Below are 27,040 nucleotides of genomic sequence, written 5' to 3'. Positions count from 1 at the left end.
GACTAGATAAGTCTATTCTTTAGTGCATAGATATGTTCAAAGTTAAGACTATAGATCAAAATATAGTCTATACTCTAGACTATTGGTAAGTCTACAGGTCACACTCTAGATCTATTTATTATTTAGATTATAAATCAATCTATAGCAATACAGATGTTCGAAGAAGAAATTATAAAGATCTATTTGCTTGCTAATTTTATCTTAATCTGTTAATAAGTATAAGTATGTTAATAAGTATCGTAAACTAATTAAACACTAAGCTATTAATAGAAAACTATCGAATGTCCTTGAACATGTGCCGACAATCACACGCTTAACTTTTAGTATTGAAAACATTATAACATCATTGTAATGGCTAAACCGCACCATCATACATACATCCATACATTTATTCAATTCAGCATATTTTAGATTGTCATCAAACCAAGTGTCACCAAGCTAATTTATCATTTAAATTTAACCATTCGAGTTCTTGGCTTATACACGCACTCACACAAATGCAAAAATGTCGAATGTTTACTTAACAACAACTCAATTTAAGGCATTGAGGACAAGCAGCGCACCACACCATACCATGCTGTATAATCATCCACCCACCCTCCGTTTACCCTCTATAACTTATTTTGATCGCTATAAGACTCTCGCTTAATTTGATACAAATCTTATCGAGTATTATTATCATGCATTAAAAATATGCTTTATTATTTTATGAAACAAAAAACATAAATTTATTTAGATTTTATTAAATATGTGGTGGATTGACTGACTGCCTTACAAATAAACATTAAATATGCCAGTTCGTCATCCATTATAATGCACGCTTTAATCTGCAAATGCGGGCGATATTTGTGTGCAATAAGTGCGTGTTAAATTTCAGTTTTGAAATGGACCAACAATTGTTGGTTTCTAGGCCGGTAGAAGGAAACTTTGTTTTTGTCATTTATTTAGCAAGTGCAAATATTTTAAACATAAATTCCTTTTTTGTGTTGTTGTGTTTTGTTTGATTTGGTCCTTGTTGTGATAGTAGTGGTGTGTTGTGTGGTACGGCATGGTCGGAATGGTGGTTGTGTTAAATATTTGCAATAGCAGGACTACTTATTGGGTGGTGTGGCATGGTGGTTTGTTATAAAACTTGTCCCTGTACTCGTACTTATATGCGAGAGTATGCATATGGAATTTATAGTTTATACGATTATTTTTATACATTAGTTTCGGCGTCAGTTGGTCGTGTTCACATTTAGAAACATACATATTTTGTTTTATTCTATTAGGAAATCATGTGTTTTTAATAGAAGAGCAAATTTGTCAATTTGTATCTAAATAGAATGGCAAAAAGAATTTCAAAGTAAAATTAATCTATTAATAACATTATTAGTTTGGTTTCATTGAAACTTTATATGCAAAAAGTTTGTGTAAGCAAATAATTGATCAAATTTTGATTATTCCTTTATAATAATTTTAATAGTCTTTGACTTATGGGGGTAAAAAAAGATTTAGTTAGTTGTCTGAGAGTCGATCCGTTTATATTGCTGGAATGTATTTCATAGCAGTTTATGCTATAGTTATCTATTATTATTATCTCATTCCTAGGTTCGATGAATGGGAGGATGTACATATACTACATCGAATCCAGAGAAATGCACCTAGACCACTATCGGGGCTTATATACATTTTATCTTTTAATATTCAGAACCTCAGTATTCTGGGTTATTCCTAAGAATTTTCCAATAAGTGATAGTGAAGAATTTTTTTCCGGAATGGTATCACTCCCAAGATACTTGCATCTAACTTTGACGAATAGTGCGCTTCTTATAATACATATATTTCAATATTAAGAAATTTAGTATCCTGGACTTTTTTCCTAAGAAAATTTCAATTAGTGTTAGTGAAGAATGTTATTTCGGGAATGATATCCATCCCAAGATACTTGGATCTAACTTCGACGAATGCCTGACAGTGGCAAAGAAAGTGTTTTAGAGTTTTACTCTCCTCTATACATGCTCTACATTTCTCTGTGCTCGTAATCGTGTGTGTCCACTCAGAAGACGTATCATCAAATTAAAATCAACAAATGTTCATTCTGAGAAGATTTCTCTTATTCCTGTCATCAGGATCACAACGTAGGATCCACCTTTATTTGAACACCTGACTTGTTTCAAGCTGGAACTTTTCAACTGGATTAGCTAACTAGACGACTCACCACTGTATTTTTGTTTCTTACACGCCGGTGGAAATTTTTGTACATGGTTCTGCATAAACAAGCATTTTGCACAAGTACTCCATTTATATAATCTTTGACCATTCTTGCCCAGTTGTTTAACTTCTGAGATACAAAAACATCACTTCCGTTCACAACCAAGCAGATGAGTCGGCAACAGCACCTGGAGACGTATTCGGTAGACCGAAACAAGAATCCATCAAATAAACCGAGAAGTTGTTCTTACTCAAAGAGAACACACTGTGGTAATCTGGTACGAATAGATTAAACATTTAAAATATCTGAACAATAAAGTAAATGTAATGATATCAATTGTATAAGATACCAATTGGTCCTCACCATTCATAGAGAATAACTTTCGACACACTTACTCTAGGTATACTGGAGAAGAAGTTTCATATACCCTACATCTATACTGTATCATATACACTCCCTTGTAGTGTTTCTGTTGACATTGGCAACACAACCGAACTTATACCGAATTATAGGCTTTATCAGTATTTTAACTGACATTCTTTTTCCGCGGATTAGGGTTTAAACCACAGCAACGAAGGTACTCTCCAAATACCGGGACAAGACAAAGTCCGAAATTCTACCACGAAAGGTATACTTCAATCATCACCACTTCTTTTCCTTAGGATTGTAATAACACCAACATGAGGTCTTTCGTCTAGGTAAAAGTATGAATATTAAAATGGTACAAGGATTTCTATATCAGAATTCGATTAATCAACATTTGGAGGAAAACAAGCTAAGTTTAAATACATATCTACAAAGCCGATTATAAATTGTTTCAATTCAGCTAAAATTAATAAAAAACGTATTCTCTAAATTCCAATTAATGATGTGCATTGTATTCTTATTAAAAAAACTTCAAATACAAACGGTTTAATACAAAAATCCAGATAAATTATCTAACCATATATTCCAACCCCAATCAAACCTTGCACTCCTTTTCCAAACAAATTACAAAATGCTAGTAAATTGGTTAAAACAACAAAACCTGTCGAGCTACTAGCTAAAAACCAAACGAATGAAAATTTCAAATTAAAAAAAAATAACTTTAAATTAAAAACCAAACAACCCCATCAACTTTTAGAGGAACAAACATACAAAACAATTAGATTGTATGTAAGTATTTTACGAAAAAAAATAAAATAAAACAAATCTGCAACACCTGCATTAGTTTCTTTTGGGCTTTATAATGCAAGCCAATAAAGCCAATTTCAGTATAAAGGATCTGTTTAGCCAGCCTGTACTCCACCCCTCTGTCATTACTAACAAATACTATACAGCGAATTGTATGGCCCTAAGAAATTATAATGATAATGACAATGATGTGCTTGGTGTTGTTGTTTCTATAGAAGAAGTATTAAAAACAACAATACACCATAACCACCAAATTCACCACCATTCAAAGGAAAACAAAACAGAACAACGAACTTAATATCAAACCCTAATTCCTATATATTTCCCCTCATACGTAAACGCACTTTTATGTATGATAGATATTGTTAATGTAGAATAGATGTCACTACAGGATAAAATACAAGGCAAAATACATATACAGTTGTTAGAGTGAATTCCTTTACAAGGGTGCTAAAATACGAGTTAAACTTAAATGTCTATTAACTTTTTGCCTTAGCTAGGGCAAAATGTACTAGTATTAATGATACATGAAAAACACTCAGAAAAAATGTGACTCAGAGTGTTATATATATTTGTCAAATAGTTTCTTAGATTTAATATAAGAACATATATTTTCTATTATTTTAGTTTTCTGTAAAAAGATTATTTTCTAATTTCATTAGAATTTCTTAAATTATATAAATTATTTAAGATTTTTTCAAAATGACCTTTGACCTTTTGTCTCAAATAGCAGCTAATTTTCTATTTTGGAGGTTAATAACAGCTTGTTAAATCTGTGTTATCAGATTCTTAATAAAACTCAGCAATATAAACAAATATCAAATCTAAATCTCTAAAAGTTAACCTTAAAATTGAAAATTGAGATTTTAAAATTTATTGCACACAAAAATGTTAAATCTTTAAAATCTTGCTTTTAAAATATAACGTTTAAAAGACCCTGATTTTTTTTAATAAATCAGTTTTGTTCTTACTCTTTGTTTTTAGTTTTTTTCCCTTGACAATATCATTATTTTATCCTTGAAATTTTAGAATTTGTTAAATATTTTTGATTAATATTTTTTATGAGTGTAACATTCGGCATTTTGCAAAACAGACCAATATACGTGAACCAACACTTTAAGGCCATGACTTGTTTTCGTTATTTTTAACCAAGAGGACTTGCTTAAGAAAAACGAGGGTAGTCTTTAAAGTTTATGAAAACAAATCATCATATATATTTAATACAGACTTCGATTAATATTGTTCCAGTTTCTTGAGAACACCGATAGTTAGTTAGTTAGTTAATTAGCTAGTTAGTTAGTTAGTTAGTTAGCTAGTTAGTTAGTTAGTTAGTTAATTAGTTAGTTAGTTAGTTACTTAGTTAGTTAATTAGTTAGTTACTTAGTTAGTTACTTAGTTAGTTCCCACTAAAAGGATCTAGAATACAATTACGTTTTCCTTGTTTAATATTAATAAAATCGACATAATAATATGTTAGAACAAAAAGCAACTTATCCGATTGCACTCGCATAGCTTAGCTTGATATTGCCTAAATCCAATAGGGTGGTTGGTATTTCGTTTGTATACGCACTGTTTGCTTACAGTCATCATCATGTTAATTCAGTGAAGTGAGCCTGCACTAATAACAACATTAGAAACTTGTCTTACGAGCACAAAGTGTATGAATACAACTAGTGTTTGATGTTGCGCGCTTAGTTAAATCCAACAGCTGACGATTTCTCAGGCGATTCTTTAAGCTTCTTGTACTGACGAAAAAAAAACACCCAAATTATACACAAACACATATGTATATGTATGTAGTTGCACAAAAATAAACCAAATAAAAATTTTGTATTTTTGTTAATTTTTTGTATATGTTACCGATTTTGTTGCTGTTTCAGTTACAAAATTTAAAATGTATGAAGAATCAAAAAAATTAAAAAACTTCTTCATTGATTTTGAACCAAAGAAGACGTGAGGTCAATTTCTGTTACTCAAAGACTGCAGTTGCAGTTAACTGCAATTGTACAAAATGTTCTGCTTTTTTATTTATAAAAAGGAATTGATTTGTAGCTGTTAAAGCAGTTCATCAGTTTTGTTAGACTTTAAAAGAAGTTTTAAAAGTGTATTAAAAGAGTGAAGTTTATTTAGTTGTAAATGAAAATAGAATGAAATTGGTAAAATTAAGCTGTTGTGTGCTATTAGCTGTGTAAAAGTTTGTTTTTTTATTGCAGATTTATTTAATTGTTTTATATATAACATGGATTGAAGCAAAACCAGCTGGTTATCCTAGAGGAGGACCACCTGCACCACCGCCTAGACCGCCACCACCACCACCGAGACCACCGCCACCAAGACCTCCTCCAAGACCTGCTCCCAAACCTAATTATTTACCACCTAGTGGGGGAGGTGGAGGGCCTCCACCTAACACTTATTTACCACCTGGTGGAGGTGGAGGTGGAGGCGGTCCACCTCCATCCAACACGTATCTACCGCCTGGTGGTGGTGCTGGAGGCGGCGGAGGTGGCGACGGAGGTGGCGGTGGTGGTCCCGTTATACCGATTATAAAAATGGAATCGAAAATTAGTGTAGATGGATCGTATATGGTAAGTGGAAAATCAAACTTCAAAAGTGCAATTTTTTTTTAAAATGTTCTTAAAAGTTAATACATTCAGATTTGAACTATATATTGAGTTCATCAATCCACCCTATAAATCGTTATCGTTATATTGATTTCTTTTAATAATTGTTTTATTTTTCAAATAGTACGAATATGAAACTGGCAATGGTATTAATGTAGATGAAAGTGGTTACTTGAAGAATGCCGGAGGTGGTGAAGATGAAGCACAAGTAGCTGAAGGCTCCTTTTCTTTTACCAGTCCCGAAGGCGATACATTCGTAGTGACCTATATAGCTGATGAAAATGGTTTTCAACCATCGGGTGATCATTTACCCACACCACCACCAATACCCCCAGAAATACAAGAAGCCTTAGATAAAATAGCAGCTGGAGGTGGTCATCCGGATGATGGTGGCGGGGGCGGAGGTGGTGGTAATGGTGGTGGAGGTGGCAATGGTGGTTATGTTTATTAAATGCTGCCACATCAAGAGAAAGACGAAAAAACACAATGGTCCATTAAAAACAGAATTTGTTCTAGATATTTAAGTTTAATTTAGTTAAGAATGCTCGACTTTATTTAAATTGAAAACAAATAAATTATGATTTAAATCTTGATAAATCTATGAACCAGTTGTTTATTGTTTTCTATTAAAATTAGAACAGAAATTCTATGTTGAAAGTTTTATTATAAGAGAAAATAAATAATAAACATAATAGCTAGGTAGGTTATAAAAGATCACATTGTTCAAATATTTGATAAAATCAACAAAGAATATGATTAAACTTTATCATATTTCCTGTTGTTATTATGTTTTTTTTGTGCAAAAAATGTTCGTAGAAAAAAACTTATAGCAAAAGCTTTTTATAGTGAATAACGCTTTTAGTTTAAAAACTTTTTGTGGGAAAACTTAAATAAAAGATTATGCCGAAAGAGAGTGTTACATTTTTTTTTTTTGCAGAATACAGTTAGTTTTATGGAAAAATAACTTTTTAAAAAAACTGTTTTTTGGGAAAACCCTAGAAAAAAGCTTTTAGGCGCAAAAGTTCTTTCTGGTAATAAAGATAAAAAGCATTTTAATTAAAAAACAAAATAAAATGTTTAAAAACTATAAAAAAGCTATTTTAGTACAAAAAATGTTCATTAAAGAACAAACTTAAAGTGGTGTTTTATATGGTTAAAGCTTTTTTGGTGACAAAAGCTTTCAGTTTAAATAATTTTTTTTGAAAAAAAAAACGTCTAGTTCTGTCGTTGAAAAAGTTTTTAAGTTTCTTTTTTGTAGAATACAGTTTATATGAAAAAATCTAATATCATTGAAAAACTGTTTTTTTTGGAAATACATTTTAGACCTGGTTAACACTGGGAAACATTAGTTGAGAAGCTTTTGATTTTGTGTGTGAGAGAAAGAGATGGTTGATATTTCTTTCTATTTCTCTCACACACAAAAATCAAAATTTTCCCAAATAAAGTTTTCCAGTGTGAACCAGGTCTTAAGAAAGAGAAAACTTTTAGCAACGAAATTAAGTACAAAAAAGCTTTTTTATGGAACAAACTACATAAAAATAATTTAACAATTTTTGTAGTGAAAAAAGTAGAAAGCTTTTTTTATGGAACAAACTACATAAAAAAATGTAACAATTTTTGTAAGTAAGACATGAATTTTTGTTGTAAAAATATTTTTGTAAAAAGCTCTTTTTTAGTGAAAAAAAGTAAAAAGCTTTTTTTGATGAAATAATGCTTTCTTCTTGGTGAAAGATACTTTTTGGTGTGAAAGGCTTTCTAATGAAAGATATTAAATAATACAACATTTTAGATGTGGTGTCATTGGATTGCTATTTAAGCAATCCAATTAAAAGAAAACTAACAAAAATCTCAACTCTGTTCTGATATTAAAAGATAAAAAATAACTTTTTGTATTTAATATGATTAACAGTTTCTCTTTAACGAAATTATAAATTCTAAGTTATTCAAACAAACAAACTCTTTGGGGTTTGTCTTCTTATAAAAAATATTCTAAGAAACCAAAGAATTTGTCATACAAAAAAAATTATGACGTCATTATTTTTAAAATATCTTTTTTAACAGAATTGCTATTTTTTGCGATAAAACAAAAAACAAGCCCAACATATTTTTAAGATAAAAAAAGAATCAACTTATGTACCTTCTAGTTGGGAGTATTATAATCAGTAGTATTTTGAAAACGTTACAGTAAATACGCAGATTTCTTGAAAAGCGCGTTGTTTGAAAATTGATATTTACAAATAGTAATAATTAAAGAAATTGTTAAACAATATGAAAGTTTTAATAGTGCGTAATAACATTTATTAACTAAAAAAATTTCACATTATAAATTAATAAACAAAATTTAAATTTTATTTATAGTTTTTAATAAGTTATGCACTGTTGCAACTTCATGAGGTTCACATGGCGGCAATTGAAACAGAGGATGGTGAAACTTCTTTGCACTTTGAGTAGGTTTGAAAATTAAATAATATTTTCCACATACATATATTTTACACATTCTTTACAATTTTCTAGTTTTAAAACTGAAAATGGTCAACAGCGTGTAGAAGATGTAAAATATGATAATAAAAAGCTCAGCTCAAAGTCTTCGGATGTTGCTGATGATGCCAAGCTTAGACCAGATGAAGTTACCATGAAACCGGTAGAATTCCGTGGTGGTTATAGTTTTATATCGGCCGATGGTTATGAATATACCGTTAAATATAAGGCCAATAAAAATGGTTTCCAACCTTATGTTACGGCTCATAAATTGAAAAATCCTCCAGCAGCGGCCACTTTATAAAAAAAACATATAGATTTTATAATTCATTATTCATATTAGTTATTAAGGTTTTTAATTCTTGTGTTTTAGTTGTAAAAAGACAAAAAACTAAAATTGTGATAAATATTAAAAAGAAAATGAAATACATACAATAAATTTAAAAATTTTACAAATACAATGACATTTAACATTTCGTATACAAACAAATAACTATAAAAGTTCTTAATTAATTTTAGGAGTTTTATTAATTATCAATATTTTTTGTTCTTTGTGTTTAAGACTTTAAAAACAAATTATGAAATGTAGCTGGTTTTTATGTTATTCTAGAACTTGCTGTCATTAGTTAAGATCAGTGTTTGTTCTTAATTAGCAGCTTAAAAACATTAAAGTAAAAGGTTGTTTAAATAAAAGCCAAACCGAGAGAATTGAGAAAAACAGAATTTTTAATGTTTTTTTATTGAAGAAATATCTTTTATGAAAAAGCTTTTTCGGGCAGAAAACTTTTTTATTTAATTAAAATTTTGATAAAACTTTCTTTGTAAATTTTTTTATCACTGAAAATTTCTGTAAACTATTTTTCTGCTGAAAAGCTTCTTATGCTAGGATAGAATATTTAAGAGCTTAATACCGAGCTTTTTTGTCTATAAACAATTCCTGCTGATAAAGGGTTTTCTGCAAAGAACTTTATGTGAGGAAAACCTCTCTAAGAGTATTTTTTAAAAGAACTTTAAAAGCTTTGGCAATAAGCATTTTGATAATATGCTACCAAAAGCTTTAAAATTATATTTATATAAGCAGAGCTTAACAAGATATAATTTTATTTTTATTGGAATCTGATTACATCCATTTTGGATTGTAATACATGTACATATTTTTGAATATTGTTGATAAAGTTAATTTTTCTGAAAGCTTAAAAGCTTAGCGAAATATTAACTGTTTGGCGAAAAAAAAACGTTTGAAGCAAAAGCTCCTTTTTAGGAAAAAGTTGTTTTTAGCAGCGTTTAAATATGCAGCACTAGCACCACCTCTCTTGTATATGACTATAAAATAAATATGAAACTTTATAACTTTTGTATCACTTTGCTACTAAAAATTGCAGTCATATATATTCGTATTAATATAAAAATTGCAACTCGTGTTTGCAATTTCTAGTAGCAGGCAGACATAATTGCAGGTCAACACACATATATTTTTGTGCTTTAGCAGCGCACACTCAAATTTGTTAAACTAATATGGAGAGTATTGATGTTATTTTTGTTTGCGTTTAGTTTTTCCTAGCAGCAATGTAACTTTATTTTGGTTTTGCTACTGCCAGTTGTAGTTTTATTTATTATTTTTTTGGCAATATTGATGCAGCAATTTGTAAATAAACATATGTAGGTATGTATGTATGTAAATACACTGACAGTTTTATGACATTTCATGAGCTTAAATTCAGTATTACACTTAACATTTGTACGCATTTAAGTATGTATGTCGATATTAATATGTATATTTATTATCATCCATATATATCGATGATATTCGACCTATAATATCCTGTACTGATTGACATATTCGACCTATAATATCCTGTACTGATTGACATATTAATTATTAAAATATAGTTTAAATATTCTCATAATTTCTGTATGATATAATACAGAAAAATACTACATTGATATTTGTTTTTTTTTCCTTAATGTATTACAAAATATTATTAACTACATTTCTTCAAAAAAAAAAAAAAAAATATATAATAATCTTCCACATTTTAGCAGTGTGATTTGAATAATTTGTAAAGTAAGCTCATTAGAATTCAACAAAAAATATTTTAATTATGTGTGTTCACCCTGATTTATACAAGGTGATTATAAATTTATTAATTTCTACAAAAAAATATTTAAAACTATCATTAGGTTATAAAATTGTTAGAAGTATAACCATATAATCTTACAACTACATTGCTCAAAAATGTTTATTTATTAGAACAAAATAATAAACACGCTTTTAATTTGAGTTGTGTTTTATGGGGTAGCCATATTTTCAATAACATGTACATATTTATTTAATTCAAATGGAAGTTCCAAGCCTCCTAATAAAAGTCTGCCCATTTTTTCCCAATGTCCATAATGAAGTTAATGTTTTTTTTCGTCAAAATTAGAAGATTCTGACTCTAATAGTATGGGAGGTAGCACTATGTATATTTTACAAACAATTTTTTATGTTGCGAAAAATAATTATCCTTAATTAATCTTTAGATTGTAGAACTATACACAAATATATAGCATGCTTATGCAAATATTGCGAATATTCAGGCGGCAATTCTATATATTATCGCCGGCTCGCTGAAGAGTTTTTCCCTTTCGACTTAGAATTATTATAATTTTACCCCAATAACATGTATGCATATCTATCATATTCAAATATTTTCAAATTGTAACATCAATATTTAAAAAAAACAATAAATAAATTTGCAGGTAGCAGTTGCAAAACAAAATTTAATTGCTGCTAGGAAAAACTAAGCGCAAATAAAAATATCATCAATACTAGCCATATTAGTTTAACAGATTTGAGTGTGCGCTGCTATAGCACAAAAATATATATTTTTTCTTGTACAACAAACAAGAGATTAATACTGTTCATTCGTGCTGCTAGAAATTGCAGTGTAACGTCGCAATTTTTCTAGTTAAACATAAAAACAGAACGGCAATATTTAGTAGCAATGTTATTTAAATCTGAAAAAGTTTAAATATTTTTAGTATGACGAATGATAAAAATATGTAATTTGCGGCAAATGCAGACTAATATATTAGTAAAAGTAAACACTGGTTTTTAGTATACAAATGTCTTTTTCATTTGAAGTTTAGCTAGTAATTCTAAAAGAATAAAAAGGTTTTTATTGAAAACATCCTTAAAAACACTTATTTGATAATAAAATAGCTTTTTTTAAACTGTTCGTCGAAAAAATCTGTTGAAGAAAAAGCTATTAGTTCTTTTACAGAAAAAGGAAGAAAAGTTTTTGTCGTTGTTATTTTGTTGGATTTATTTAATTTCGTTTTTTTTTTTTTTGGAATTGAACAAGTGGTTTTATAATTGAAATAAAAAAAAAAACGTTTAAAATATTAAAAATAACGATTAATATTATTGTAAACGTCTGAAAGTATGCTTTATAATTATTTAGATATTTATTAACAAAAAAGTTAACTTATCTATACATATTTTACACCATTTCCCACTGTTAACAGAAACTTGCAATTCATTGTAAGAACATTATAAATTAAATTCAGAAGTTTTTAATTGCATATTAAAAACAAATAACAATAGAAATACAAATGGAAATGGTGTGTTGCTAGTAGTATTGTCTCTATTAGATATGGAAAATACATTTTTTTATATTTCAGAATACATACCTATTGTAAGAAATATTTTTATTTTTATTGCACTTCGATCCTTTAAACAATTTAAAAAGATTTTTCAGTTTAAAAATTTAGCCAAGTTCACAACTTTAAATTTTACAAAATTTTCAAATATTTTTTTCTTTTAACTCGAGATAACATCATTTGTAGAGACTTGTTTTTGTCATTAAATATTTCCTTGTAGAGTTACTTAATAAACCTCATGCAACAAACTTTTTTAATAATTGTTAAGTGCTAACGGCAAGAGTTAAACTACTGGTCAAAGCAGCGGTAATACACACTTATTAGGCACGCTAAACCAAAAAGTCAGCAATATAAAAAAGAACAAAACTACGTAGGAATAATGTGCTTTAAAATAAGTTACTTTGCAATATTGCACTAAGTATGTACAAAGGTTTAAGAAAAGATTAACTCTAATATTCCTGAAAATCTTTTCTGCTTCCATGTAAGCTTATAGAAAGATAACTAAATTTTCATTCTTTTTTGATGTTGGAATTAAAGCAATGATAAAGAGACGGATTTTTTAAAGTCGTCTTGCTCTCTTGCTTGTATGTATGCATGCATAAACAATAAGAGAGCACATTTGTAGCTCTCTGCTCATGCCTGATTTCGTGTATAATTCATGGAGAGTGTAAATATCGAACTACTGGGAGAATTGTCGAATATTATAAAGATATGTTGTTGTTATATGATTCTTCACCTTTAATAAGCCAGAAAGAGAGAAAGAAGAGCTAACAAAAAGTTATTCCCTTCATTATGCTAAAAATCCGTTTTTAATAGCTTTTATTTCTAATATAAAAAATTCCATTCAAATGTGGCATCATTTAATAGATATAACAACATAATTTAAATAAATCATTGATTAATTACTATTCATAGCACAATATTACAATGAAAATGAACAATAGATTGTCAACACTAACCGGCTTTTGAAATTGAAACAAATTTTACTTATTTAAATCTAGTTTGAAAATAAAAGTAATTTGTATTGCATACAAGTCTGTTTATGAATGAAAGAAATAATCATAGGAAATACAAGTTGTTTGCTTAATTTAATAACCCTAATAGTAAAAAAATAACAAGATTTTAGGTGGCTGTTGAGACCCCTAACTAAATTGTTAAACATGATCTATTATTATCCGTTTTTATCGTTTTAGAAAGATTTTGTAAACATATTTTGTGTTAATGTTGCATTTTATTTGATGGATATAATTGCCGGTAGCTTTAACTTTAATAAAACAGTGGCCAAAATAAAAGAAACGCATTGTTAAGTAGTCACGATGAAGAGTGGTCAAAAACAAAATATATGTATATGTTTAACATGTTGATTTGTTTAAAATGCAAAAAAAAACTAAGAAATATAAGATAAAACAAAACACATGTTAAATAAACTTTAAGGTTTTCATGAATCGAATAAAATTCATTGGAAACAGTATTGAACAAACTAGCGCTGCAGACATATTGGATTTTTGTTTAAAATAAACAACAAAACCTCAATAAAACTAATAAAATTAAGAAAACTATTTGTAATAAAAAAACAAACAAAAAATTGTAAAAAAAACACCTGGTTCTAAAAGTTTGAAGTTATTTAAAAGCAAATAGCATGAATTTCATAAAAAATATAGTAAGTTGTAATTGTGTTTATTAAATTTAAAATACTAATTTTATATTTAAAATAGATTTTAATATTTGCCCTATACCACACCTGTTATGGTCTGTATCCCTCTTATAATTATGGACAACAACAACAGTTATTACAACAAGATTTACTACAACAGCAGCAACAGCTATTACAGCAACATCAACTATTGCTACAACAAAAACAACAGCAACAAGGTCAAGGTCAACCAGACAGAGTTACAAATTTAAAAATAGTTTTACCCAAAACAATAATAGAAGATTTTGAATATATACCCACCATACAGGGTTATAGATACAGGTAAGTTTGTCTTAAATTTATTACAAATCTATACAATAACTTATTCCTAATTTATCCTTTCATTTACAAAAAAAAGCTACAAACTGCCAGATGGTTCGAGACGTGAGGAAAATGCTTTCATAACTGGTCTACGCATGGATGACTATTCTCGTTTAGATAGTAGAACTACCGATTTTACTGCAGTTGGAGTTGGTGGTCGACCAAAAAAGAATCGCAAATTATCACCAGGTTCTTTGAAATCGTTATCTGGTTAAAAAGTATTGTTTTCTTTAATTCTTATTAGCATAAGTTATTTTTATACAAATATGAATTTATTATATGAAATAGTATTTTTCTAAGCAACTTTGTTGCATTTTTATTTGTTAAGTATATCTCTTTATTGTATGTTTATGTTACTCAATGTTTTCTTTGCATTGCTTGTATTTTTATTCAATATTTAAGTTGTAATTTTTTGTTTATTTACAAATTCAATGTATACATGGTTTTTCATATACATATGTATGAATGTATGTAAAACATCATCAAAAGCCAATAAATCATTTTCAACACAATATTTGCTAATCGTTTAATAATCATGACATTTTTAGGTGGCCAAAACAAAAGACTTAAGAAACAAACATGTCGTTAAAGTAAATTCAATTAAGACTTGTAGTTAATTTATTTTGTTGCATATTTTTTGGGTTCACACACATGGAATTAAAAGTTATTACAGTTGGTAGATAGAAGTAGATAGATAGATAGATAGATAGATAGATAGATAGATAGATAGATAGATGGATAGATAGATAGATAGATAGATAGATAGATAGATAGATAGATAGATAGATAGATAGATAGATAGATAGATAAATAGATAGATAGATAGATAGATAGATAGATAGATAGATAGATAGATAGATAGATAGATAGATAGATAGATAGATAGATAGATAGATAGATAGATAGATAGATAGGTAGATAGATAGATAGATAGATAGATAGAAAGATAGAAAGATAGATAGATAGATAGATAGATAGATAGATAGATAGATAGATAGATAGATAGATAGATAGATAGATAGATAGATAGATAGATAGATAGATAGATAGATAGATAGATATTAGTTAGTTAGTTATTTAGCTGTTATAAGGAAAGAGTAACTAACTTATACACATTTTTTTGTGTATCTACTGTAAATCCCAAGTGATCGTTTAAATAATTTATCAGCCTAACGATATGCAAGAAATATCTAATTTTAAATAAATTTGTAGACGATCGTGCTATAATTTGTGTAATTATAATAAAACCACTACAGTATAACCCAGTAAACAAACAGCAATCAAATACTGACATTTGGCAATTTTGACATTTTATGGCAATTACTTTCGTGTTTCGTACCATAGACAAAGATTTTATTTTAAAAAAGTGTATACAAATTAATCAATTTATATATACATATATTTCTTGAATGCTTTTCATACAAAATTCGAAAAAATAAAATTTCTTTCCTGGATTCTAAAACGGGATATAGTTTAATACGTTATTAAAATTTTACACATTTTTTACTATAAACAATTTTTAATGTTTGATATTTCTGATTTTATATTATATTTTGCACGATTACTTTTTTATTATATATTTTTTTTTTTAGAAAATTAAGCTCAAATTGAAATTTATTTTTTCCTGGTTTTTAAAAGAGATGCTAAACCACTTTAAAATCCAATAATATTTTAAAATACGTATTTTAATTTAATTTGTATAAAAATTCTTATACATAAATTTGACTTTGATGAGTGCAATTCTTTATTTAACTATGAATATAAAATTTGCATTAATATTTTAATTATTATTGTGCTAATAAAAATTGATTTTAATAAAAACACCCAGCAAAAACTTTCATTACGAACTAAGTTTTTTATTTTTTAGCACGGTGATGTCATTGAAGGAGTTTGCTAACAACAAAGAACATAAAAATTATCATATGAAAGAACTTCTATATTTTCTAAAGCCTTACAGAAAAGATGAACTATATAAAAGGGAATTAAGAAGATGGTTTTAAATAACTTCTAAGTAATCAGGACACTAAGTAGTAATTACTAAAAAGTATGTTTATACGTAAGTCGTATACAATTGTAAGTCATTTCGAAGTTTTTGCTTGATAATTTTCTAGTTTTAATTTAATTTCAAAAAATAAAAAAAATGTTTCCATAGAATACATAGTTATTATCAGTGTTTAAATAACTAGACTACAAGTAGCTGTAGTAACGAAAAATAACTACTTTTGTAGTTAGAATTTTTCAAAAACTAGCAGCAAATCATTTACTATTACTACTGCTACCTTTAGATTTTGGTAGCAGTAGTTAAAGATGTAGCAAAAAATAAAAATTTTAATGACAGTAGTAGAGTCATTGGTATTTAAATATTTTAATGTAGCAATTGAATACTTCAAATAGTAGCACTAAATATTTTGTTCAAGTAGCAATAAATGTTATTACATTTTTCAACAATTAAAAATTTGGTAGCATTGCTACTTTATTTTGGTAGCAGTTCTAGGTAGCAATGCTTATTAAATTTTTGGTAGCTATGCTACCTATATTTTGGTAGCATAAAAAAATTTTTTTTTATTAAAATACGAAAAAAAATACGTCATTCAGAAAAAAGGCACAAGCTGCGGGATTAAATTTAGGACTTCGATTTGTGGACCTTCTAAAGACATATTTACGTATTATAAAGTTGCGATATTAATTTCTCATTATGTTCACTACTAAAAGGATTCATGTATATTTATCAAGGATTATGTATCAAATTTTGTATGATAATTTTCTTCATAAGATTTTTATAAGTTCTAATGAATACAAATTCTTGACTGAAAACCTTATAAAAAGCCTTCGACAGATGACCATCTACAAGCCTTTTTAAGTAAGCATGTATAATTAAAACGATTTTTCAATGCGACTTGATGTACATGTGTCTATAGAATAATGCCTTTAGTAAGGCCCCTATACTGAACATTTTTCCCGTTGGGATATGTGTATTTGTTATTTTATTTTTTGTTTTCGAAGTTTTTTACTTTTTCTATTGCTACTTCAATTTTTATTCTATTGCTACCTCAATTATTTGGTAGCAATAGAACGAACAACTAGTAGCAAAGATTTCTATTGCTACTTTTCAAAAGTAGCAATAAAATTATTTATATTTTTAAGCTACTACCCCAATTGTAGTTTATGTTTTATTTAGAACTATTTCTACTTCTACTAATTTATTACTACTGCTATATTTGAGATTTACTTTTTTATAAGTAGCAATAGTTTTAAAAACGTATGATTATAAAGTAAAACAAATGCCACTGCTACAACTTCAGACAATTGTTTAGAGCAGTAGTTAAAGCAATAATATAATTCTTGGCAGCAAACGTAGTTTTTCTAACACTGGTTATTATGAAAAATTTGCATAGGAAATCAATACAAAAAGTGGAAAATATGACGCAGTAAAAGTAATGATTTTGAAAGCTATTAAAAATTTATTTTTCATTACCTTCTCATTACTTTACAGCGTTCTCATACATATTAAATAAGTCATTACAAATAAGGAGTTTAAAAGTTGTTTTGGTTTACACAAATTTACTATACAGAAAACAAACTTGTATTCTGTATCGTTAGTTTCCCAGCAGTTCGTTGGACAGTCCCAAACTAAATATTTAATCTAATACTTGTTGTTCTACCTTTCCACGAGGAAGTCAATCGGCACCCCATAGATTACGAGGAGTCATATAAAAAGCTTAAATTTGTTTTTAAGTATCCAGTCTCTAGCTTAAAAAAGTGACACTTAAGTGATGATTATCTTCACCCGTGGCGAAAAACAAATTAGAGCCAATCAGATGGATAGACTTTATTGGAAATCTATATCTTTTTGCTGATATTGTACTCACAACACTAAATACTAAATGATCTTACATATAAATACTATTTTCGCTCTCCGTGGGTAAGAATAGCAGATGCTTACATGCGATTAAAATGCGAGCATAATAAAACTTTAATTAAGTACTATTATAATTGACTATATGTAAGCTATTATTAAAGTGCTTAAAAGTAATGCAAATGATAAGTATTAATCATTGAAAAGTTTGTTGTCGTTTTAGTACAGATCACTACCAAGTTACATGTTGGCAAAGGATGTTAAACGAAATAATTTCACTGAATTTTTGAAATTTGGTTTATTTCGGAAATTAATAATGCTCATAATTTGAAGATCATTATAACAGCTTTAAAAATGATAGTTCAATGCAATGACAAAAGAAAATGTTGCCTTAATAGCTCCTAAGCTTTTTTTATAATGGATTCAAACTTAAATTAATCAATACCTTATCAAACAAATGTGGCGAAAACCTTAAATAAAAAAACGAAAATAAAAGTGTTAAACTGGATTTAACAAAAGAAATTTGTATGAAAAAATTTTGATGATTGAACAATAAAAACAAATAAATACGCAAAAAAAATATTTGCAAAGTAGGTTTAAACGAATTAAACCAGCTTTTCGATTTCGTTGGTTTTTAGCATGACAGCGTTAATTTCACGGAACATATTGAGAAGCTTTAAGACGAGTACACAATAACTGATTTAAGTGTATAGTTTTAGCCGGTCTTCTTTTTTTCCCCCGTGAGCAAGTAGTTATTAAGTCACAATAACAAAAGCAACAACCATATATATTTGACTTAAAACTACCAACTATCAGACAGCAGCTTCTATAATACAGACTGCGTCTGCCACCACCACCACTACCATCACACACATATACATACACTTTGCTGTCCACATTCATGAAGAAGCTGCTTTAAAACGCAAGAGTAGAAACATGTTGGACAAAACATAAAACAAATCACACAATTTTATGGCAGAGACAAGCGCGCACAAGAGTGCGGTGGGCACGTGTCGACCTTGAATTCGTAAAATGTTAAACCAGAAAAAAAGCAAAAGAAAATAAATTGTTACTAAAAATATACAATATTTTTTGTGTTTAATTAAGTGAGAGAGGAAAAAATTAAAAAAAAACAGCAAAAATAAAAAACAAATCAATAAATAACATAAAAAATTAATACATTAAAAATTTACATTTTTTAATAGAAAAAAAACATGAATTTGAATATTTATGATTTTAAAATCCGGTATTAAATGCTAAAGAACTCACAGGGATCAGACGAATATATGTATGACGCTGATCTTTTAATTTTTAATTAACAATATGATCAGTTTTAGTTTTGGCCTTATTTGGTTAAAAACAGGGTCTCAAAAAAATGTTACATCCAAAAAGTCTTCTAATAGCCAAACAAATACATACATACATACATACATACATACATACATACATACATACATACATACATACATACATATGTATTTGTATTTAAGAAGGTAAACGTGCGTTTTTAAATGTTGCTCCCTCAATTTATGTGAAATAACCAAAAACCAGTTAGTTGTTGTCTTGTAAAGATTTTCCATTGTGTTGTTAGTATGTATTTATGCTTCATTGTTGTTGTATGTATTTCTATTAATAAGCACCCCATTTATCTAATTTGATGCATCTTTAGAGACTTCATCAACATTTATGCTGAATGTCAGGGACATTTTCAACACGATCGCTATCTTTAGCAACAGCAACAACTACAAAACTATATATTTATTTATACAATAACAACAACTGCTACACATCTTAAATGTTGAAGCGCCGATCATTTTTTTCTTAAATCATGTTGTTGTAACAGTTTTTTTTTCAGTTTGTAACATAAAAATGTATTTAACGATCAGCGTACAATTTGTCCACTTAAAAGTCATCAATTAGTGATCATCTCTAAAAATTTATTAACAATTCACGACGCAACAGATCAAATAAATCAACAAATTTAAAAGAATTTGAAGAAGTTAACAATTCAAATTAGACCCATGTGTATGAAACTGTGCAATGGAACACAATGGAATTGTTTGTGATAATTTGCAAGGCCGCATTTGACTCCTATGTGTATAAATTTGATTGGGTTTGAATTAACTGAGGTGTTTTTAAATGATCTCTGATAGTTTCTGTTAATACTTCATGTCGTAAGATTTATTCACCAATAGTTTTTCTCAAATTCGATTATTTCATATAAAAATGTTGGTTTATTGGCCCAACTACTATTGGGCACATTAAACAGTTTTTAACGATCACAAATAAAGCTGAGTTAAAAAAACAGTTTAACCATTGGGGAGCAAAGCATGTTCCTTATTCAGGAATTAAAAGCAGAACAGATTAAGGATGTAACGAGTAGTAGGAATATTCCAGCCAAACCCCGATCGTAGACTACTAGCGTGACCTTTAGGATCATGTTTTAAAGCATATATAGTAATTGATAACTCCCAAACACAAATTGCCGTTTTGCTTTCTGCCGGTCCACACTAGGAAACTTTTTTTTGGGAAACTTTTGATTTTGCGTTAGAAAGAAAGAGAAAGAATATCATTCATCTCTCTCGCGATACGGAGTTTTCCGTTCTCGGAAATTTGTTTTGTTTTGTTATTCTTTTCATTAGTACAACAACAAATCAATGCAATTTACACGTAGTTTCTGAAACAAAAGTTTCTTCAAAAGGGAATTAAGTAAAAGTTTCTCAACGAAAGTTTCCTAGTGTGGACCAGGTTTTTCTAAAATTCCCTCCAAAAAACTACCTACGCAATCAGACATGACTAACGATCATTAGTGCAAAAAAATTAAAAGGATCGTATTGATTTTATGAATTTTAGAAGAGAGTAACTTCTGCATTTAATGATTACGCAATTTGAATTTATTAAATGTTGAGTTTTTATATAAAATTACAAATTAATAATAATTTTTCTTGCTATAGTCAGTCATAGTGATTTTTTTTCATTTCATTAAAAGGTTAATGGCACAATTACAACATCAGTTTATTTGTAAATTTTTTTTTAATTCTTAATTTATTTTCTGAATTTTTACATAAATTTTTGTAAACTTGAGAACACATGTATTGTACGCATGATCATTTTTTGTGAAACTGCAAAACTGAAAAAAAAACAATTATTGGCAAAATCGCCTTATGTTGCAATAAACGAATGAATTAAACGTTTTTTTTTTTGAAAATGCAACGTGTTTTATAAGTTTTTAACATAAACATTTTGTAAAATTATTAATCAGGAATAAAATTGTTTAATATGTAGAGATTAAGTGGTTAAGTGTTTTTTGCGGATGCATTCATTCTTTGTCAAACTGCTAGATAAGTAATGCATATAATGTACTAATGTAAAACACTGATGACAAGTACAAGTACTCTCCACGCTCTCATACAAATCACTACTTAAATAAGTACTTTTAAATAAGAAGTTAAATAGTTGTTTTGAAAATCCCCCCCAAAAAAACTCACACACACACCAGTAAGCTTGTCTAACTGTATGTAGTAAGTAGTAGTCATCATATAGGTATAAGCCATTACCGAGTTTTTGCTGAGTTATTACACACCAATGTCGTAATAGGTGTCAAAATTGTGGTAATTTTCTAAAATTTTCTAAAATTTTGATTATATCTTTGACAAAACTTATTGAAATAATCTTAAATCTTAATCCCGCAAATATCTAGGGTCATCAAAGAGTGTTTTTAAGACAGACAACGTATATTAATATTTATATAACTAATATTAGCAAAACTTCTAAAGTGTCCTTCCAACTCAAACGAACATTTACGTCAAGTGCTTCAATCATTATTAAACTCTAGCCTCCAAATAAGGCAAAGGAATTAAAACTTCTAAGTAAAAAACAAGTTGCATAATATGACCTCAATATCCAATTAATTATGTGACCTCGGTTAAAGTATCAAAGTTTATGTCTTTCCTCACTTTTTCTCACTTACATACAAGAGTTCTTAATATTTAAAGAAAAAATATTTAAGTATATTTTTATATAAAAAAAGTGCATATTTCAAAAAAGTATTAAAAACTTAAAATGACACCATACGCCATAGAAATGCACTTTTACATTTAAGAAAAAATAATAAAATTAAAATAATATTTATATAGAAAAAAACATGTTTTTCTCCATAAAATACAACACTGTCAAATTACAAAGACAAAGAAGATGAGGCTGAGTTTGAAGATGCAACTACCAAAAGTACAACAACAAGTACACTGAAAAAATCCATGTCTAATATATACGAAAAATGTCGTACATTGTACGAATCGTTCGTTGTTTCGCACCACGAAATTCTTTCGTAATATATATGAAATTGTACGAAATATTTTAGTATAATATAAAATATTCTTGAAAAAATTAATTTACATAAATAAAAAAGAGAATTTTGAATAGAAAAGGGTTTTATTAAATAATATTTCTTATTATACACAAAATTTTTATAAATATTACGAAAATAGAAGTTACGAAATTTTTTTTTCGTGAAGTTGAGCATGGATTATTTTCAGTGTACATATTAAGAAAAGTAAAAAAAAAAATATAAAATAATCGCAAGAAATAATAATAAATAAACAAAACAAATGGAGAAAAAGAGGATGATGATGATGGTGATGAGCTTGATAATAAATATGCAATTACAATTTAACTGGTTTTCGTGACACTCATAACCGACATTCCACAATCCAAGCAGCGAATGAGCCAAACCATAAGTACCACACACTTATCCACATGAGTGATACAATGGACATGGCAACAACTGACGCGTACTTGTATTATTTTTCTTTTTTCATATTTAATAATACAAATTTATTTAATAAAATATGAAAAAACATGTTTTGGTTTTACGAATTTATCAATTGAGTAAAAACCCCAAATAGTAATTATTCTAAACAAAAAAAACATACATAGCTACAAACAAAACTTAGAACAATACTTACATACATATGTATATAGAAAAACAAATACACAACATTGAATTGAAGATTAAGAACATTAACAACAAAATATCAGCAATAATAAACAAAATACTAAAAACAATTTTGTTAATATTTATTTATTTATTTGTATGGGGACAAACAAATATTAACCAATAAAAAATACATACAGTCAAACATTTATAAAAACATACATACATGTACATATATACATTCAGATGGATGTAAATGTCATTTACATACATATTGTATATACGTACTTACATATATACATACATATGCATGTAAGTAGATACAACGTCATTGCAAGGTAACAACCGATTACATACGTACATACACTTTAAAGAACTTTACCAACAACTTCTATCAAACACCTATGGACGGATAGACAGACATACATTTAGTTGGTTGAATAGACAGACAATTAACGATTTATTCACTTTTGTTTTTGTTCGACTGCAACGCAACGCATTATTTAAACAAATCAAACATCTAACCAATAGAAAAAAATATAAAAAAAAATAATAATAAATGTAGAAATCTTGGGTGACTCTGATGTTTCTAAAGTTCAAATACCCGGTTAAGTATGTTAAATTATTATTCGAACGAACTAGACATACTACTACTTGTATGATGTTAAGTATTGTTCGACTTTTCTTTAAACAAAGTTAATTTTTCACATGCATACATTCAATCCGAAGAAATACACCTGGCCCGATAGTATGGACTATTGTTGTGAGTTCCTTTCCATGGAAAAAAATTTCACTGAATGTTTTACCTTTCAATGTACAGAAACCAAGTTTCCAACCAGTGTTCGTAAGGAATATGTCATTTTGTTGATAAATAAATTCATATATATTTTGATCATATTTCCGACTCTTATGGACCGATTTCAACGGTTTTTAACAGTTCCGTTATTTGGGTTCCGAAGATATATGGGCCTTTAAAAACTTTGGTAGTTCATTTAAAATTTTCTTATAAAATATTATTTTTTTTTTCAAAAGTCGTAAGCCCGATTCCAAAATAAAAATTTTAAAATGACTTAGCATTCAAATCAGGGGTTTCATCAGATATTGTGTCCTAATAACTGATAGACATATTAGAGACCTTATAAAAGTCGCAAGAGATATTCATTTAAAAAATCAGTTATATCGTCTGATAGTCCGATCTATGATAGAACATAGAAGATTGGACTTTAGGATGAAATAACAAAGATGTCTGTGCTATAAAGACACGATCTAAAAATCGTATTTCTGAGTACAACTTCGGATTTGGCAATGATTGTTTATACCTCGATATTTAGGGAGATGTGTTATTTTTTGATTGACATAGTATTGAATCGAATATACCATACATAGGGTATTTCATCAAAAGTGATTATTCATATAATTTTTTTATTTATAAGTTTTATAAGTATGAATACATATTTACATAAATTCACACGTACCCAGACAGTGATTTACAGAAGATAAAGATTGCAAATTTTTACTTTGATGTACATCAGAGTAATATTAAAAAGTGAAATCCAAGCATTATTTTAACTTTCAACCAAGTTAAAGGTTTTTAAAGGATTGACGAAATAAAATATGTCAAATGTTAAGTCTTTATTTTAAAGTTAATAGAATGGACTCTAATATGACATAGAACATTTTATAAACAAAGTTGTATTGGTGTTGAAAAGGGCCAAAAATTGAAAGTTCAGGACACTATATCTGAATATCAAGTACTTAATATAATGGACAGATTATGAGGTTATTAACAAAAGCGTACTAAGGTCACTGGGTTAAAAATTTGTCAGCCTGTGTAATCATACCCTAAAATAGCTTTATAGTTGTATTATATTAGGGGAAAATTTTACAAATTTTCCCATTTGGTGATGTATACAGTTCTCGAGCTTAACAATTGCGAACAGCTATGATTACAGCTGTTAAAAAAACTAAGCAGTGTTTATATCAAATATGATAATAATACAAAAAGTTTATAAAACACTGTGTAGACTTTGCTAGAGCAAAACGGACAGACGGCAAATCGACAAACTGACAAATAGACCAATGGTAAGATTTTTTTTCTTTGCATATATGGACACAAAATATTGATTTGTTAATGTTGATAGATGGATAGTTTTAGTTGGACGTACGAAAGTTTCAACGGCTTAAATGTTAGTTGCATCATATTGGCACACGTTTCCACTTGTCACCACCACCACCACCATCATCTCAAATGCAAGTGGTTGTTGACTGGTTAGCTGGATGAATGGTTGGATGGTTGGCCTAACAACATTTATTAAAGGTACAACACACTTAAGTAAATGACTTTTTGGCTGCACTATAGACAGACAGACAGTCATACAAAAGCTTTTTAGTAAAAAAAGATCATGAAAATAATAATAAAAAACGACCACTGGCATTTAATATTGAATATTAGGAATAGACGTATGTATGTATGAATGTATGCATGAAGAAAAACAAAACCAAAAGTGCATATACACATATGTGGCATATAGATATTTACTTACAGACATATGTACGTGTAATTTAAACTTTTTTAAATGTTTCTATTAGCATTTAAGTTTGCCGGTACTGAATAGTCTGTCTTATCGTTTAGAGTTTAAGAAGCTGCTTGCAGACAAACTAAATGTTAAAGAAACTAAATGCAACAACAATAAGTTAGTTTATTGTAAGTACTAAATGTTAGTACATGTTTATACTTACTAGTTACTAGAAAAAGAAGATGATGTAGTTGCTGTTTAGTTATTTCTTTGATTGTGTGTGTATGTAACTAAAGAGTACATTATTTTGTTAATGTGTTGCATGTGCAAGTTAGCTGGATGCACTAAGTTGCCGATGATGATGCTGTTGACGGTTTAGTTAGTGTTGGTGGATTGTTTTTGCACAGAAAAAAAAGAAAAACAAAAACAAAACTAACAAATTTATGACTTTTATCAATTCTTTGGTTTTTTGTAACTACACGGGCAAACGTATAAAATGCATCTTAGATGCACATCAGAAATTATTCTTACAGTTGTTACTTAACACAAGAGTCAATTTTGTCAACGTTTTAAAGACAATAATAAATTAATTTATTTTTTTAAATAAATCTTATACAGGAAATATTTATCCTTTAAATAAACAACATGAAATTGGTGCGTATAGTTAAGAGAAGAAAAAGAAACAGTGTCTGTGAAAGTTTTAGAGAAAGGATATAGTGTTTGTTGCTTGTATTAGCTGTGAACACATTTAACGAAAGTGTTAATAGTTTTAATTAAATTTCTTGTTTGTTTTGTAACAGATGCTAGTCTTTGGTTTATTCGCTTTTGTTGCTTGCACATTGGCTGCTCCTCAAAAAGATGTGGAAATTATTTCTCAAAATAGTGATGTGAACATTGACTCCTACAAGTTTGAGTTGAGTATTTAATAGTGTTTAAAAAGAATTTTGAATTTTATTTTAAAACTATCTATTGTCTATCGTTTAGTTTTGCCACCAGTGATGGTACTTCACGCACTGAGGAAGGTGTTATCAAAAATGCCGGTACCGACAATGAAGTTTTAGAGGTAAAGGGCAGTTTCACATGGACTGCTCCCGATGGTCAAACCTATACAGTTAATTTCATAGCCGATGAAAATGGTTTCCAACCTGAAGGTGCCCATATACCAAAATAGACCAAACACTAACTTACTGCATAAAAAAGTATCTAAATCAAAATAACAAACCATTACAAAAAAAAAGAATACTCTCTATATAATTTCCGACTTTATCCATCCATCGTACTATGTAAAAAAATAATGTCTTGTTATGTTTTTGTAAAAAATTATTATTTTTTATTTTAATTTTATTTTGTTTTTGTAAATATGTTTATCCTGTAAATAAAAACAATGTTAATTTAAGGAGTGAATAATTTCAGTCAGTGTTGAAAAAAAAAATATATATGCAATTGTGTTTTATTTCAAACATGTTTTAGAGGAAAAACGAAAACATTTGGCTTTTAAATATTTAACAATTTATTTTAAATGTCAGTTAAACATTTGATAAACAAAACTGTTAAAAAGAAGCCACTTTAAAGACTAAGAAAAAAAAAACGACAAAATAGCGTTTTAGCAA

General features: G+C 28.2%; 4 protein-coding genes across 4 annotated transcripts; all 4 read left to right on the top strand.

The window, feature by feature from the left end:
* The first annotated feature begins 5,439 nt into the window (after window positions 1-5,439).
* On the top strand, window positions 5,440-6,589 carry LOC111677785 (pupal cuticle protein 20). The gene is made up of 3 exons (XM_046952320.1): window positions 5,440-5,523; window positions 5,581-5,952; window positions 6,113-6,589. The coding sequence occupies exons 1-3, from the start codon at window positions 5,515-5,517 to the stop codon at window positions 6,437-6,439; spliced, it is 708 nt and encodes a 235-aa protein (XP_046808276.1). The 5' UTR covers window positions 5,440-5,514; the 3' UTR covers window positions 6,440-6,589.
* A 1,467-nt stretch (window positions 6,590-8,056) lies between these two features.
* On the top strand, window positions 8,057-8,938 carry LOC111677786 (larval cuticle protein 65Ag1). Its single transcript, XM_023438977.2, has 3 exons — window positions 8,057-8,271; window positions 8,347-8,435; window positions 8,503-8,938. Exons 1-3 carry the CDS (start codon window positions 8,257-8,259, stop codon window positions 8,768-8,770), a joined length of 372 nt encoding a protein of 123 aa, XP_023294745.2. The 5' UTR covers window positions 8,057-8,256; the 3' UTR covers window positions 8,771-8,938.
* A 4,595-nt stretch (window positions 8,939-13,533) lies between these two features.
* Window positions 13,534-14,639, top strand: LOC111677787. The gene is made up of 3 exons (XM_046952247.1): window positions 13,534-13,771; window positions 13,827-14,086; window positions 14,163-14,639. Exons 1-3 carry the CDS (start codon window positions 13,751-13,753, stop codon window positions 14,338-14,340), a joined length of 459 nt encoding a protein of 152 aa, XP_046808203.1. The 5' UTR covers window positions 13,534-13,750; the 3' UTR covers window positions 14,341-14,639.
* An 11,296-nt stretch (window positions 14,640-25,935) lies between these two features.
* Window positions 25,936-26,866, top strand: LOC111677775 (endocuticle structural protein SgAbd-6-like). Its single transcript, XM_023438962.2, has 3 exons — window positions 25,936-26,084; window positions 26,231-26,343; window positions 26,415-26,866. The coding sequence occupies exons 1-3, from the start codon at window positions 26,076-26,078 to the stop codon at window positions 26,599-26,601; spliced, it is 309 nt and encodes a 102-aa protein (XP_023294730.1). The 5' UTR covers window positions 25,936-26,075; the 3' UTR covers window positions 26,602-26,866.
* The last annotated feature ends 174 nt before the right edge of the window (window positions 26,867-27,040 follow it).

The sequence above is a fragment of the Lucilia cuprina genome, chromosome 5 (genome assembly GCF_022045245.1).
Source record: "Lucilia cuprina isolate Lc7/37 chromosome 5, ASM2204524v1, whole genome shotgun sequence".
Classification (NCBI taxonomy): Eukaryota; Metazoa; Arthropoda; class Insecta; order Diptera; family Calliphoridae; genus Lucilia; species Lucilia cuprina.
Note: the sequence above shows the minus strand (reverse complement) of the source record. Positions and strands in the feature narration are given on the sequence as shown.

Coding starts and splice junctions, on each gene's coding strand:
- LOC111677785 (XM_046952320.1), top strand. Junction 5,953..6,112: donor GTGTAGATGGATCGTATATG/GTAAGTGGAAAA, acceptor TTTTTCAAATAG/TACGAATATGAAACTGGCAA.
- LOC111677786 (XM_023438977.2), top strand. Junction 8,436..8,502: donor GAAACTTCTTTGCACTTTGA/GTAGGTTTGAAA, acceptor ACAATTTTCTAG/TTTTAAAACTGAAAATGGTC.
- LOC111677787 (XM_046952247.1), top strand. CDS start 13,751: ATGAATTTCATAAAAAATATA. Junction 13,772..13,826: donor TGAATTTCATAAAAAATATA/GTAAGTTGTAAT, acceptor TATTTAAAATAG/ATTTTAATATTTGCCCTATA. Junction 14,087..14,162: donor ATACAGGGTTATAGATACAG/GTAAGTTTGTCT, acceptor TACAAAAAAAAG/CTACAAACTGCCAGATGGTT.
- LOC111677775 (XM_023438962.2), top strand. Junction 26,344..26,414: donor ATTGACTCCTACAAGTTTGA/GTTGAGTATTTA, acceptor TCTATCGTTTAG/TTTTGCCACCAGTGATGGTA.